Below are 15,947 nucleotides of genomic sequence, written 5' to 3' on the forward strand. Positions count from 1 at the left end.
AACTTTCAAAACTAACTATATAGCATTCAGCCTGCTTGACAATAAATTTTTTTGCACTCGTTATTACATCTTTCTACTCTATCTAGTTCTCTGAAATCTGTGAAATTAATAACTATTCGGAGTTAACGAAGATATATATAATATCACATCACTAGTAACTATATTCAAAGTGCAATACATGAGGGTACATTCTATTAAGTACTAAAGTCCGTTCGGACAACAACCTTCAAAATTCCATATTCCTCCATATTTCAAAACCTGCTTGACAAAGAATTTTTATGGATGCTATCTATAAAGAAGTGACATTTAGTGTCATGGTCAACTGCAATCTGCAAGATACGAAGAACGGGGAAAGGACGATCGGTTGAGATGGGATGATGGGATTTGAAACTCCTCTATAGTATCAGAGAGGTAATTCATAATATACTGTGGAAATGAAACATTTTTCCTTTGAAAACGACTTGTAACAGCGCGATATTCAAACTACATAACATCGAAAGTGGAACAAATCAGGTTTATTAGAAAATGAATGAGTATTTTCACATAAACTAACCCAACCTATAACTGCAAACGGTTATTGATGAATGACAAGAATTACACCAATTAAACTAGATCATCCCATACCATTTTGAAATTATCAGGTTCCACCGTTTTCCTCCACCAGCAACTGCCCTGAATCGAAGAACAGCTGGTTTAATACGACTAAAAATAAATGCCGGCAACGGCGCATGGTGCTATCTTCGTCTCCCTCCACAACCTACGAATAGCGCGTACAACTTCTGCCGGATCGAAGGGACCGGCGGGTGAATATTATGACAAGTTCGCCATCTGGAATTGCCTGCAGCGAACGAATTGTATCCGTTCGAAATACGTCGTACTTGAGTGGTCCAGTTGAAAATTGAGAGTGTTATCTGGATTTATCGACGAACTTGATAGATGTGAACATCCATTAACATAATAAACTTTACTAGGTAAGTGTGTTTAATTTTTGAACACAGAAGACGGTTGAACATTGATGTTTTCTATTTGCAGATAGAGGGACGCTACGGGCGTGGCTTGTACAGGGACATTAGTCATCGGAGCCGGTGCAACTGTCATTCTGTCAAGAAAAACGAGAGCAGAGACTTGTAAACAAAAGCTATCAAACAATGAAATTGTGAATAATGTGTTAAGTGAAATAATTCCAAACAATGAGTGCCAATAATGTGAATAGTGTCCCTACCACTCAACCGACTGCTACAATTAAATCTCGCCCGAACATAATGCCAAGCAGTTATATGTATACCTCAAGTAGTGCTCTATTGAATAGAAATACGGACCAAAAACCGACACCACCCCCAACATTGCCCAAATACACTTCAAGTTTTAATGCAGGAAGCGGTCTGAACAGAGACCGTGACAAGGATGGTATTGGGGGCTCGTATCGCCTTTCCAGTCTTGATCGTTTAGCAATGAGGCAGAAATTTATGGATCAACAAAATCCAACATCAGGCTCAACACCAAATGGTACAGCTAATGGCACCAATGGAAGTGAAATTACTACAACAAATCCCGCAATACCGAGTAAAAGGGAAATGTTTTTCAATAACTCACCTGTAGATACCAACAAAGATTCTAATCGAATTACTAGCAAAGTTCCTGCAGTGGAAAATAAACCTCCAGAACCTCCGGTTAAACCATCGACTCCAGAATCAACCAAAGATGAAAATAGTAAGGAATCAACACCAGAAATAGTGAAAGAAAGGCCAAAACCAAAAGAATTGGATGGATATGTAGGATTTGCAAATTTACCTAATCAGGTTTATCGCAAAGCTGTAAAAAAGGGCTTTGAATTCACATTAATGGTAGTAGGAGAGTCAGGATTGGGAAAATCAACTCTGATCAACTCCATGTTTCTCACAGATATATATAATTCCAATGATTATCCCGGACCAACACAAAGGCTCAAAAAAACTGTGGCTGTTGAAACTACAAGAGTGATGTTGAAAGAAAATGGGGTCAACTTATTGTTGACAGTGGTAGATACGCCTGGATTTGGTGATGCTGTGGATAATAGTAATTGCTGGGTTCCTATAATAGAATATATTGAATCAAAGTACGAGGATTATTTGAATTGTGAAGCAAGGGTAACAAGAAAGCAGAGTCCTGATATGAGGATACATTGCTGTTTATATTTCATACAACCATCCGGCCACGGACTCAAATCACTTGACATTGAGTTCATGAAACGATTATGTGATAAAGTAAATATTATTCCTATTATTGCGAAAGCAGATACTCTGACTGCAGAAGAATGTCAATTGTTCAAAAAACAAATTTTGAATGAGATAGCCCTGCATAAAATTAAGATATACGAATTTCCTGATTCTTGTGAAGACGAAGATGAGAAAAAGCACAATAAATCCTTGAAAGACAGAGTTCCTTTTGCTGTGGTTGGCTCTAATGCAGTTGTGGAAATTGATGGGAAGAAACTGAGAGGGCGACAGTATCCTTGGGGTGTTGCACAAGTGGAGAACCTCGAACATTGTGATTTTATTGCTTTAAGAAACATGGTAATCAGAACACATTTACAGGACCTGAAGGATGTTACAAATAATGTCCACTATGAAAACTATAGATGTAGGAAATTAGCTGGTTTAGGAGTTGATGGTAAAACCACAAGAATTCTGAACAAAAATCCACTTGCTCAAATGGATGAAGAAAAACGAGAACATGACTTGAAGATGAAGAAGATGGAAGCTGAGATGGAACAGGTATTTGAAATGAAAGTGAGGGAGAAAAAACAGAAACTCAAAGATAGTGAGATTGAATTAACAAGAAGACATGAAGCCACTAAGAAGCAGCTAGAACAACAAGCAAAAGAGCTAGAAGAGAAACGAAGGCAATTTGAAATGGAAAAAGAAGCATGGGAGAAGGAAAACCAAGTGACAATTGATGAACTGAGAAGGAGATCTTTGGAGGGAAGTAGGGAAACTGTAGATGGTAAAAAGAAGAAGAAAGGGCTCTTTTAGTATTCAATGAAAATATGGATAAAGAAAATGTTGAGTGAACTCAGAAGGCTTTTTAGTCATTCCCTGGTAAAAAAAAGTTATAAAGGATTATAGATCTTGCGGAATTAGTTATGATTCCTCTGAACTGCCATTTCGTGTTACTAGAGTTTCTAATTTCTCAATTTCTATTCAATTGCTGATAAGTGTCGAAGTAATTTCCCCAGAGGATTCTAATGATTGTGAGTATATCTAAAGTATAGAAAATATTTATGAAGAGGAAAAAATTAACTGATGAATATAAATTATTGATTTTAAAATAGTCTGATGTCCTATGTTCATGACATTTTGCTTGAGAGCAACGTGCCATTTTTTTTTATCTATATATCTCGAGTTTTAATTTTATATTATGTATGTAAAAATGTGAAAATAAAATTTTAAGTAATTTTCGCAATACTTGATTTCCAAAATACATATCCCAATTTTGATAAATAAAAAAATTATCTTTTATGAAAGAATGGGGAAATTTTTCACGACAGCAATAAGTAATCTAGAAATTCTAAGAAAAAAAATCTAAAAATGATTGATGAATGTTATCATATTATTGAAATTGAATTTTTTCTAACATGATTGAAAAAAGGTAAGTTGGAAATTTTAAGAATGGGTACATGACAAGTATGTACTTGTGCTTTTAGATTATGTACAATTGGAAGCAATAATATCATCTGAGGAAATTTATGGTCTATATTTTGTTTTGATTATTTTATAAAATTTAAGCATTGCTCAAAAATAGAGTCGAGAATCTTGATGAATCATCCAATTAGAGTTCATTCCTAAAATATGAGAAAAAATCTACTTTTCCTCAATCATATTTTGATCCATAAAAAAAAAAATTTAAACCGTTTCTAAGGAAAACTATTTTTGTCTTTACGAGATTTAATTGGTTGCACACTAACATGATAACGCAACTGTTACTGATGATACCTATTGCAATTAATATTAGTGAATTACCTACTTTTCCTACAATTCTCATGCAAAATGCTTATTTTCAGGCGACACATGTCGCCATCCACATGGTTATAGTTTCCCTAGACAATAATGTCAAAGTTGACTGAAAATTTGTGAAAATCAGATTAGTTCATGCCCATTTGTAGGAAAATTAAGAGGGAAATTGTATACATTTCTGCTAAACTATTGAGCACATCTGAAAATATCATTCATAAGTAATCTTCAGCTGTAAATATATTCGAATTGAGGTACTGATTTTTAAAAAATTGAAAAAATTCGGGGGTCCAATTATGACCAGCAATGTTTTCGTGTAACAATAATTCCTGAAATTAACATTCAATAATGTACAGGGTGGGCAAAATTGGTGATAATACCTGAATTACAACTTTTTCAACCCAACGCGATAGAGGAAAATGGATGGCATATTACGGTCGTCTTTTCTCGAGAAACTAATAATGCCATCAACTGCATTACTCTATCTTCTTTTGTTTTGGAGTTATAGGTCAAAATTAAAATTTCAACTTTGGTCATTATCTCCGTTTCTGTTTAAGCTAGGATGTTGAAATGGAAACATTATACAGACACTTTTTTGATAGTAATCCAGTGGCGTACTATGATTTTTTCCAACAGGTATATTTGCTGATCTATAAACATGGCGATATTTCTTTCTTAGTCATTTTAAACTACTCTTTTCATAAGAAAAAATACATCTTTATGTTTTAGCTCAGCAAATATACCTGTTGAAAGTGTTGAAAAAAATCATAGAACGCCACTGGATTGCTATCAAAAAAGTGTCTGTATAATATTTTCATTTCAACGTCCTAGAACAAACAGAAACGGAGATAATGACCAAAGTTGAAATCGCCCAAATTTAAATTTTGGCCTACAACTCAAAACAAAAGAAGATAGAGGAATGCAGTTAATGGCATTATTAGTTTCTCGAAAAAAGACGACATGAATGGTAAATTCATTTTCCTCTATCTCGTTGGTTTAAAAAGTTGTAGTTCAGGTATCACCAATTTTGCCCACCCTGTACATATATACAATTGATTAAATTCATAAAGATTCAAAATCACCCCGTTATTAGATTAATAGGATTCAAACATCAATACGAGAGAAAAAATTATTGCCACTATCAAGGAAAATAATTCAGTCCTCGGCAACCTGTATGGTGCCATGCAATATAATTTGGCGAATTGAATAAATGAATCATACAGTTTACGTAGATATCGAAGAAATCATGAAATTCATAGCACAGGGTGATTTCGCGAACTTTTAAAGAACTGTCCAAATTTATGTTATATGGTCCTGCAAATCGAACAATATTTGATTGCAGTTTTCTGGAATCTTATGGAAGATATCTTCATTCCAAATTTCGGATAAATCGGTGATTCCGTTCAGAAGATAGAGTGGTCTTAATTTCCATTCAAATTTGAGAAACACCCTGTAAATCAACTCCTAGATATAACATAGGTCTCTCTATCTCACATAATGAAAAAAAATTAATAAGTTTTTGCTGATCTACAGCACATTGGATTAAAAGGAAATTTTCATTCTAGTTTTCGTTGTAGAATATACAAGGTGTTTTTTAAAGTGGGGCTCCTATTTTGACTCGAGGTGGAGCTTACCAAAATAATGAATCTCTTGAGAATTGAAAATGGCACTGTATGAAAATTATTATTAAGAAGAAACGCTGCAAAATAATGAAAATCAAATACTGAAACCGATGAAAACAAATTCTAAAAATAAAGAATATCTCGAAAATGGCTCGGGTCTGTGAAAGAACACTTCACCTTATCTTTTTTTTTGAAACTTGTTTTTTTTTGGAAATTGTCGACAACTCTTCTTGCACGCACTCTCGTGAACCGAGTGTTCGGTGAAAAATAAATCAAGATGAAGGAGTTCTCATCCCCTGAAATTCCATTACATTTCAAGTACGAAGGCGATGCAAGTCCATAGATATTACTAATAACCAAGTCTATGTTCTAATGATCCAGCCACGGGAAAATAGAGCAGATTACTGAATCGAGTTTGTATATCATGCGTAGGTAAAACAGTGTAGAAAAATCTAGAAACTGTATGACAGTTTTTGTCACATAATTCGTTGAGAAAGTGTACTCCATTCACTTTTATCTTAGCACATTCCACTCTGTATAGACGAAAATGTGAAGTTATGACGATTGTCAAATGTCAGAACATTTTTGGGTTTTAAATCAGCGCTGTGTTGCCCGTTCTACGTAAAAGTCTGAGTAATTACGTATTTTATCACTTCGGAAAATATGAAGTTGAAAATATGTGACGAACATAACTGACGTTTATACAAACTGATTTGAGGCACACCAAATCTAGTTATTTGCATGGAAAATACAAGAGATCAGTTTTTGAATATATTAATTTTTGCTACGGAAGAAAATTGAATTATTGATACATAATATGGAGGAGCTTGAGGAGAGTTAATGTTGCTTATCTTCTTTGGCTAAAATCAATCCGAAGATGAAATGCATCTGATGCAGTGGTAGGAAATGGGTATCTCTCGAAGGAATTAACGGATAATTACAAGAATGTTAAATTCTTCAACGAAAAATCATCTTGCATCAAAAGAAGTCAAAAAACCTAATTAAAGGAAGTTTCAAGGCAAGAGGAACTTCACCTTTCAACAAAAATTTCACATGAATTGACAGGACAACTGGCTCGACGCTCGTATTTATGGATGTTTATTTTTAATACTTCGATGTAGATAATAATAATAATTATATATTTATATTAAGACATTTACAATGTAAACGACAAGTCACATGAGAAATAGAAAAATTAATTTTCTGGCACTTATTCTACGATGTTCATCGCAAATCCTGTAGTAACTTTTAGATTTCGTTCACCCTAAAGCAAAATTCTCAAATGCCACCACTGTTTTGGATCTCAGAATGGAAGGAAATTTTTTGTCATCCTCTTCATTCACAATTTTTTTGATTGTGGAAACATTCAGCTAAAATATAAGTCATTTAGATTCAAACGAAACATCAAATAAATTCACTTACATTGAATATGTTCGCTACCATCTGATATTGTAGATTTTAGAATATACCTACTATTTGAATAAGCGGACCTGAATTCTAAAACGCACTTCCTGAAACTCTGTCTTCTGCATTTTTCAATCACTTTCGGCATTTTTGTAATACTAATTGATATTAGTTTTGGCAACGGCGGTATGACATTAACGACATTTCATGAGTGCCAACCTTACTCAGTTTAAGTACAAAAACTTGAGAAAATTATTTCATGGCCAACCGAGTGCTAAAATAAAAGTGAATGGAGTATACTGTTTTTGCTCTCGTATTTTTGCCTAATTTTTTCGTCGAGTAAGGTTCTGTGGATAACTCGAACAAGAAGAAAACTGTGGTGACAACATAAAGAATAATAATTCAGACAAATTCAATTAGTGATTTTTTGAACTAATATTCTAATTTTTTACTTTGGTCTCTTAAGTCTTGGAATACAGTCTTATGACTAAGAAACTGTAACGAGAGCTGCTGCAGCGTGTAATTTGAATTCTTCATTATATTTTAACATCTATTCTTTCTTTGGTGCAGTCGTCTGCTCTTGAGACGGTGAATTTAGTTGAGCAAACGGGCTTTGGCAGCTCTGAATAAATAAATTAAGGCTCCCTTTTCCTCTATTTCAATTTATTGTAGTGGATAGAAAGTATCGAAATGAAACATTTCGCGAAAAATCGTACAGATAGCGAAAAAAGTTAGAGGTTAGAGGTCCAAATTTCTATTTTCATTCCTATTCAGAAATTGAACGGGTTGAATTGCAATAGGTACGTATATATTCGCTAATAATTTCTTGTTAAACAAAAAAGTTAAATGTGAACAAGCGGGAGTAGCATAATATCTAGCATAGATTAGCGAGGGTATCTTTAAGTTTGTCGTTTTCTGGAAAAAATAGTTTGTTTTAGAAAATCTTCAAAAAAAATTGAATTTGTATGATGATTAGCTACGCTACGGAGATAGGACAAGAACACAGTATGTTCTTCATTTATTCGGAGAGGGGGGTATGCTGTGATTTACTGCCTGTATGTTAATAAGTACCTACCATTTGAAAGATTGAAAAATATTTTCGGGAAAATAAGCATTTAAGAAAAACAAATAATAATCGCTAGGGTGCCCACTGACGAGATAGCAATAAGGGAACTCGAAATCAGTGGCAATTGTTAAAAAACAGAATTTTCATTTTGTTAAATTGATCATTCTCCAGGAACTTGCCAAAGGTGAGTCAGATAGAATAGAGGATTCTAGTTTTGCGAACGAATTATATGGATGTACTAGACAAATGTTGTGAACATGGTTTTTTTCTGACAAATCAACACGTTTACGTGAAATAGAATGGTAAATTTTCGTTATTGGACAGACAAAAACCAAAATGGATGAGCAAAACCTGTCCGTGAATATCTGGAAAATGTTTTTCCAGGCCAACGGATTGGTTGAAGAGAACCATTTGAATGGCCCCCCAGATCTCCAGATGAACTATTCCTTATGGAATTACTTGACAAGCAAAGTTTTTCAACCAAACCTAGAATCAGTGGCGGATTTACAGTCTTGGTCGCCCTAGGCCCTTGGCTGTGTAGAATGTTGAATTAAGTTGAATAATTTCCACTCACTCTGTATGCGACTTATTTCTTTTTATGAGGGAATTTATTATCACGCTGTCCCACCCTACTTTGCCTTAAAAATTCGCCACTGCGGTTATCATTGAATAGTTACTGAGAACGAATAGAACATCAGTATAGGTATAGGCTAATTTCTGTCGTTTTAAGTTAGAACTGTCCAAAACGAGTTTTAGTTCCGTTTAGAATATTGTCAGTTAATTAATGGACAATATTTTGAGAATTTATTGAAGAAACATTGAGTTTTTATCAGATAAATCAGTTGGACATATTTCATTATCTTCGAACAAAATAAAATTAATTTTGTACGCATCTGTACTTCTATTACGCAATGAATTATTATGTGTACCTACATATTATTATATATTTTATTCAAAACCATAGTTGAAAGAAATGTTGAAATATACCTTCAATTCCTACATATGTAAGATGGCTACATATACCTACATCTGAGTCATTTCGAGAGTGGGATTCCTATAGAAGTATAGAACGTGTCCTTCACGATCTCATCACGTTATTCCTCAATTAATTTATGATGTATACGGATACGGCTACAAGTAACAGCATCTTTACTTTACATACCTACACAGTGTAATTGCGAAAATATAGAGGTTAATTGCTAATTAGCATCATTTCGCGGGCGTAATTTCATGTGCAATCCACCAGATCAATCATCTTATTGAACCAATTGGTCAATTGGTTGATGCGGCGCATAATGAAATGCGCATTTTTTTCGGTAGAATGAAAAAATTCAGGAATACGTGAACTTTTATAAAGAGTGGGTCAATATTGGCTTGGCGGATACTTCTAAAATCTCACAAGAGAATAAGGGGCAATCTACAGGGTGACAATTTGAAAACTTGCCAGGACAATTATGTCGCGACAAGGATGTTTTCAGAGGAAATGCCGGAACAGGTCAATTTTTATTCGGAGGGGGGCATATTTTGAGCAGAATTGTAAGCCGAAATCTCCTAAACCCTAGGTGTAGGAGCTGTCACCCCTGAATTCTTAATAGGGAATAGGGGGTGAGATTTACCTCAATTGAAATATCACTTGTCCCTCTACATGAATGCTATGGTTTGCAAATTTTTATTGCTTCCTTGAAGTAGTTACAGGAGGTGACAATTTGAAAACTTGCCAGGTCAATTTAGTATGTCTTGACAAGGATGTTTTCAAAGAAAAAGTCGGAACAGGTCAATTTTTAAAGGAAGGGAGGGGGACATATTTTGAGCAACATTGTAAGCCGAAATTCCCTCAAACCTAGGTGTAGGGGCTGTCACCCCTAAATTCTTCATAGGGAATAGAGGGTGAGCTATTGATGTGAGGTATTCCCTCTATTCCTTATTAAGAATTTAGGGGTGACAACCCAGACACCTAAGATCGAGGAGATTTTGGTTTACAATTGTGCTAGAAACATGTCCTCTCCGAATAAAAATTGATCTGTTCCGTCATTTTCTCTAAAAACACCCTTGTCGAGAAATAATTGACCTGGCAAGTTTTCAAATTGTCACTTCCCTATTGAGAATTTAGGTGTGGTAGCTCCTATACCTAGGGTTGAAGAGATTTCGGCTTTCAATTCTGCTCAAAATATGTCATATGTCCGCCTACGAATAGAAATTGACCTGTTCCTGCATTTCCTATGAAATAATCCTTGTCGTGACATAATTGGACAGGCAAGTTTTCAAATTTTCACCCTGTATAACTCGTTTGGAAGATGAAAAGATTATATTCAGGAACTATGTTTCATATGAGTTCAAAAATGCCCTTGCTGGCTATCCAGTGCGTTTTATCGAAAAAATGGCACTTGGCATCAAAAACATATAGGCGTGTTTGCCATCAGCACATTGGATAGATCAATTGTTCAGATCATAGTGCTTAGGAGCTCTGCATAAACTCACCCTAATTATGCGTTCACTCGCATTCGCAATAAAAAATGAATTGGATATAATTTTTTATTAGCAAACAAGCATCCCCCTCAATGAGGTAGTTACCCCCTTGCCATTACATATTTATTTATTTATGAGTCCGGAATACGAAAAGCAGGTTAAGCCCGAATTGTATACTACAAATTTAAAATTTATTAATTTGTTGACTAACCTGTTCCGTTCTTGTTCTTTGGAAAATCATTCTGACCAAAATGTCTAATTTCGGAATTGGAATAAAAATGTTTTTGAACGATTGGGTTATTTGTTTCACAGAGAATTCGTATTCAATTATGTTCGTCTGTCCGCAGTGAACACTTTGCTTTCGAAAATGAAATTTTTAGGGTAGGTTTGGGGGTGTGAATGAATCCGACCGCAAGGGTTTCGGAGTGAGGATTATCTTCAATTTTTTCTTTCAATAATAAAAAAATACCCATTAAGTTGAAACTTCAAAGGTGTTACGTACAGATTCGAAGATTTGTGCAAAATTTCGTATCACTAGAAAATGAACCAAAAAAGCTCAAAAGAAATCTGTTATTCATCAGTTATTCGTAGAAAGATAATATAATCAAATACATTCATACTACTTTTTATTTCAATCGGTTCTGTATTTGTAGAATTATTGGAAAAATACGAATTCGGTGCTTCCCAATTTTTTAAATGATGTTGATAATAAGCATTCAGAACAGTGGCTTCCAAAGTTATTTGGCTTAGCGCCCCTTCTCTAGATAAACATTTAGCGCCCTTCGGAAATTAATTTTCTTTGAATTTTTGAAGCAACTTGAAAGTAAGATACACAGGAAATTCCAAAATTAAGGGTCCGTAATTCACCATCGAATTCTACGATAAATAATATTGGGGTATTCAGTTCGAATAATTTCTTCTTTCGAAGTTTTCCCGACGGAGCAACATCCTTAAGGATATATTTTAGTTATTAACTTCCGTATTAGGAATAGTGATGTATTTAGTACGACTCCTAGCACTCGAGAGCTCAAACTACTACTGTGAATATTCTTGTCGCAAAATACGATGGTTACTCATTACCTGTGTTCTATGGTTACTCACCACTTTTTCTGGGAAAGCCTGTATGTATTGATGTTTTTACTGTAGCAATTTTCGCCCCTTTTTTTACTTTTTGAATCACTGACTTGAATGCACGAAACAAAATTCGTGCAAAAATCAAATTAGATTGTATACATCTGTTTCATTCAATTCAAAGAAATGTATGATGATGAAGTTAATTATTTTCCGTTAGTGATAGAATTTCTCCTTTGGCTAAGAATGTTCAGTCAGGCACAACTAGATGGACGAATCAGAAGACATAGATCATCAACTATCTATAGTTATAGAATGGAGTTGATTAACGGCCGTTTTCAATAATCCTATCTATCCATTGTTTCAGTTACTGAAGATAGAAAATGCATGTGATTTCGTTTCTATGATATATCTGTAGATATATTTTAGAATGGTTACCAATCGGAACCTTCAGAAAAATAATTTATAATTATTAGTTAACCCCAACACATCAGGATCTGAATGTCAATTGGGCCAACTTTTCTGTCTGTTGGATATCTTCCATTTTTAAGAAAACATTTTAGGGTGTGAATTTTTTTTCACAAAACTTTAAAAATTGGTTTGATTATGGTAATTCTGGTAGAAGCGATATGAAAATTGACATCCGGGAGTTTTTCAAATCGGATATCGAAGTATGTCTCGAAAAACAAAATTGAAGCAATGTAATGAATGTTGCAAAACTTTGATAGCAAATATCTACAAAACGATTGAGAATTGTGATTCTGATTAAGAATATACACTGCGCAAAAAAATTAACGCACATTATGGAAATCTCAAATTTATTCTACAACTGAAGGTGTTCTCAATGATAATTATTTTTATCAGAATTATGCATGCATATGTTATCCACTTTCAACGGTTTTCTTCAATACATATGTTTTTTCCCAGCAGGAATAAAAAAAGATGATATTATCAGATTTTGAATGTATTGGCTCCATTCTAAAATCAGTTGTTCTCGATCAATTCTAGTTTTTCTTTCGTTTGATTTTCTACACTCGATCGCTATGCAACGCGAAACACGAAATTTGACCCAAGAGGAATGTGCCCAAGCGGTAGTTTTGCGAGAAGAAGGGTGGAAATACACAAGAATTGCAGAAAGGTTTGGAGTTTCCCATACAAGTGTGTCCAGAATGTTGCAGCGATTCAGGGAGACAGGTATGAATGTTCGAAGACCAGGACAGGGTAGACCACGGGTAACAACTGCCATTCAAGAACGTTACTTGAGAGTTTCTTCGTTGAGACAACGGTTTGCAACCGCTCGCCTCCTTCAAATTCAGCTTGAGCAAACTCATGAGGTGCAGACAATAAGAAATCGTCTCAGAGAATATGATTTAAGGCCTCGTGTCGCGGCAAGAGGCCCAGCTCTTACCCAAGGCCAATGAAAGGCCCGTTTGGATTTTGCGAGAGAGCATATCCATTGGGAAGAGGCCGATTGGGAAAGAGTTCTCTTCACAGATGAGTCTAGATTCTGCCTCTACCATTGTGATCGACGTTCCCTTGTATACAGACGTCCACATGTAAGATATGCTCAGTGCAATTTCCTGAATACTACTGGTTTCGGGGAAGGATCGATTATGGTATGGGGTGGAATATCTTTGACTGCTCGCACAGACCTAGTGGTCGTTGATAATGGAGCTATGAATGCTGATAAGTATATAAGGAACATTCTTGAAAAGCATGTAGTGCCATTTGCCCCATACATTGGTGAAAATTTCATTTTTATGGACGATAATGCCAGACCCCATCGTGCGCGCATCGTACCTTGAAGAGGTTGAAGTCTCTCGAATGGAATGGCCAGCAAGAAGTCCAGATCTCAATCCGATTGAGCAGGTTTGGGACAACCTCAATAGAAGGCTGAGAAGTTCAGAAAATCATCCAGCTACTCTTAATGACTTAGGAATCCAACTCGGAGAAATCTGGGGAAGGATTAGATCAGAACATTTTAAGATCACTCATTTTGATTATGAACCGTCGTTGTCGAGCTGTAATTAACGCAAGGGGGTGTAAATACCAAGTATTAAATCACTTATCAGCATTTCAGTATTTTGCAAATTGTTCATTTCTCTTCTTTCACATAAGATTCGGTGAAATCCTGAATTTTTCTTCCATTTAATGTGTCTTGTTTCGTTCAAAACCTTCCCGAGAGAACATAAAAATAATTTATAAAGTCAATGTAGAGTTAACTTTCATTAAAATTGAGATTTTCAGAATGTGCGTTAATTTTTTTGCGCAGTGTAATTTGTTACAATAAAATCTGTTCTTTGTTACTTCATTTGGCTTTGTTCAATTTTTAAAGACAAGAAAAATAAAATATTACATGTTTTGTTCATGTTATTGAGTTTTCCTTTTTTCCTCCCCATTATTATTTAAACAAATCAAAATGAGTGAAATATTTCTATTTCTGAGGTGGAAAAAACCCCGGATGTCAATTTCCATGTTGCAACTACCCAAATGATTATAATTTCATTAATTATTTTAATTTTTAATGACCGTTTAATCGCCAAATGATTATGTGTGATATCTGCAGTTTTTGGATTTCCCTTTTGTTTTGAATCACTCCGCACAAAAGATATACTTCTGTGACGCTATGTGAAAATAAGCTGAACATTATTTTACAATAAAAATCTCAAGAGAAAAAATTTAGGTCATACAAATGTAGCTCATTCAATTTGTAACCCAAAACAATTAAATTTAATTTGAAAAATTTTCAAGCATCAAAAAGTTTCAATGTAAAATCGCGATCCAATTTCGGAATACAGTCAAAAAGCTAATTGGCATTCTAATGCTCCATATAATATTCAATAAAAACAAATTTTTTCTCCAATTTGAAAGGATTCAGAAGGGAAGGGAAACTGGAGGACGTGGGTGATATCTTGTGTTCAGAAAAGAATCATCAAATAAATGAGAAGCTATATTCCGAGATTCATTCCATTCAATAAAACCTTTTGTGTGATAACTAAAAATAATATTTTTTATGGTTTTTCAACAGCTTGTATTTTGTAAACCGAGTCGAATCGGAAAAAACGGAAAGAGAAAAATTTTTTTTGACCTCTCTAGCATCTACCTCTCTAACATGTACTGTTAAAATATTTGTACGAGTCCAAAGACTCACCCTGTATACATGATTGTTACATCGCGTTGGGCTTCGAGGTTTTTGAAGCCCCATACTAACAAATTAATATCATGGTATTTCGAAACTGACATAAGAATATTTCGACACCCACTGGGACGTTACAATTATTTATACAGACCCTGGTAAATCAGAAAGGATTGGAATCACTGTTCCTCGTCTTGAATATATTCATTGTATTCCATCATTTGTTAGGTGGAATAAAAGGCTAATAATAATCATTTTTAATTCTCTAATGGGCACTAATGGCAATAAATGAATGGCTTCCTCATCTTTACCTTCCGGTTTAGACCTTAAGGAAAATGAAATCAATTATCTCCTCCACCGAATCACCTTATTGGTTCTACGCATTCTCCAGTACACTACTCCGAAGACAAAGGGAGCTATGAATTATCAATAAAATTCATCAAAACATTTTGTCACGGGTTTTTACTTCAATTGATATTCAACGATATTGGAAAACTGGTGAACTGAATAATACTGAATGATAAATCAGCCAATTAGCCGCCTGAGGTCTCGTTCGAGGGACACCAGAAATATGATGGACAGGTGAGTGACTACTGAATAAAACGAATTGCGTATTATTTAAAATATTGAAATTGACTACAAGAAAAATTTTTTCAATTTGAAAATGGCTTGATCCCATGCGCCTAATCAAGGGTGTTGATTGAGGACCTTATCATGCATCCTCTATGACAGTCTATGAGGAGAAAAGAGTTGTTTTTTTAAAGATCAACTCTAGCGTTCTGTCCAAAAATGGAAACTTGTGTTGCTGTCATTGATGGGGTTTTTTATCAACTTTTTTTCAATGTAGGGATGAAATGGTTGAACTCAGTGAATTAATTTCAGTTTTGATGTTTCAGAAGAGCATTCATTTCTTTTGAATACTTTTTATTTCAAATTTACGACTTTAAAAATCTATTCGACTGAATCCTAAAGCACTCATATTTCGCATCACTACGTTACGAGAAAATCTGAACGGCAAAAAGAGATTCTAGCGCTCCTCATCATTTCGATTCAAGATTCCAAGGTCAAAATGTTTCGATCTACGTAAAGTAGTTTTATATGCTTCAGATTCTAAGTTCATAATATACTGGGTAAGAAAACCCATCGACTTGAAATGATTACCCACAATTAAAGCAACAAATAATTCTATTTAA

The 15,947-nt window shown here is 34.6% G+C and overlaps 2 protein-coding genes across 4 annotated transcripts in view; one reads left to right on the forward strand and one right to left on the reverse strand.

Annotated features, from left to right (window-relative positions):
• Nucleotides 1-15,947, reverse strand: part of LOC123320214 (anion exchange protein 3) — a 254,710-nt gene that overhangs the window by 37,265 nt on the left and 201,498 nt on the right. The window lies entirely within an intron of this gene.
• LOC123320236 (septin-7) lies at nucleotides 779-3,433 on the forward strand. The gene is made up of 2 exons (XM_044907490.1): nucleotides 779-971; nucleotides 1,033-3,433. Exon 2 carries the CDS (start codon nucleotides 1,191-1,193, stop codon nucleotides 3,009-3,011), a length of 1,821 nt encoding a protein of 606 aa, XP_044763425.1. The 5' UTR covers nucleotides 779-971; nucleotides 1,033-1,190; the 3' UTR covers nucleotides 3,012-3,433.

This window comes from Coccinella septempunctata, chromosome 1, assembly GCF_907165205.1.
Source record: "Coccinella septempunctata chromosome 1, icCocSept1.1, whole genome shotgun sequence".
Lineage (NCBI taxonomy): Eukaryota > Metazoa > Arthropoda > Insecta > Coleoptera > Coccinellidae > Coccinella > Coccinella septempunctata.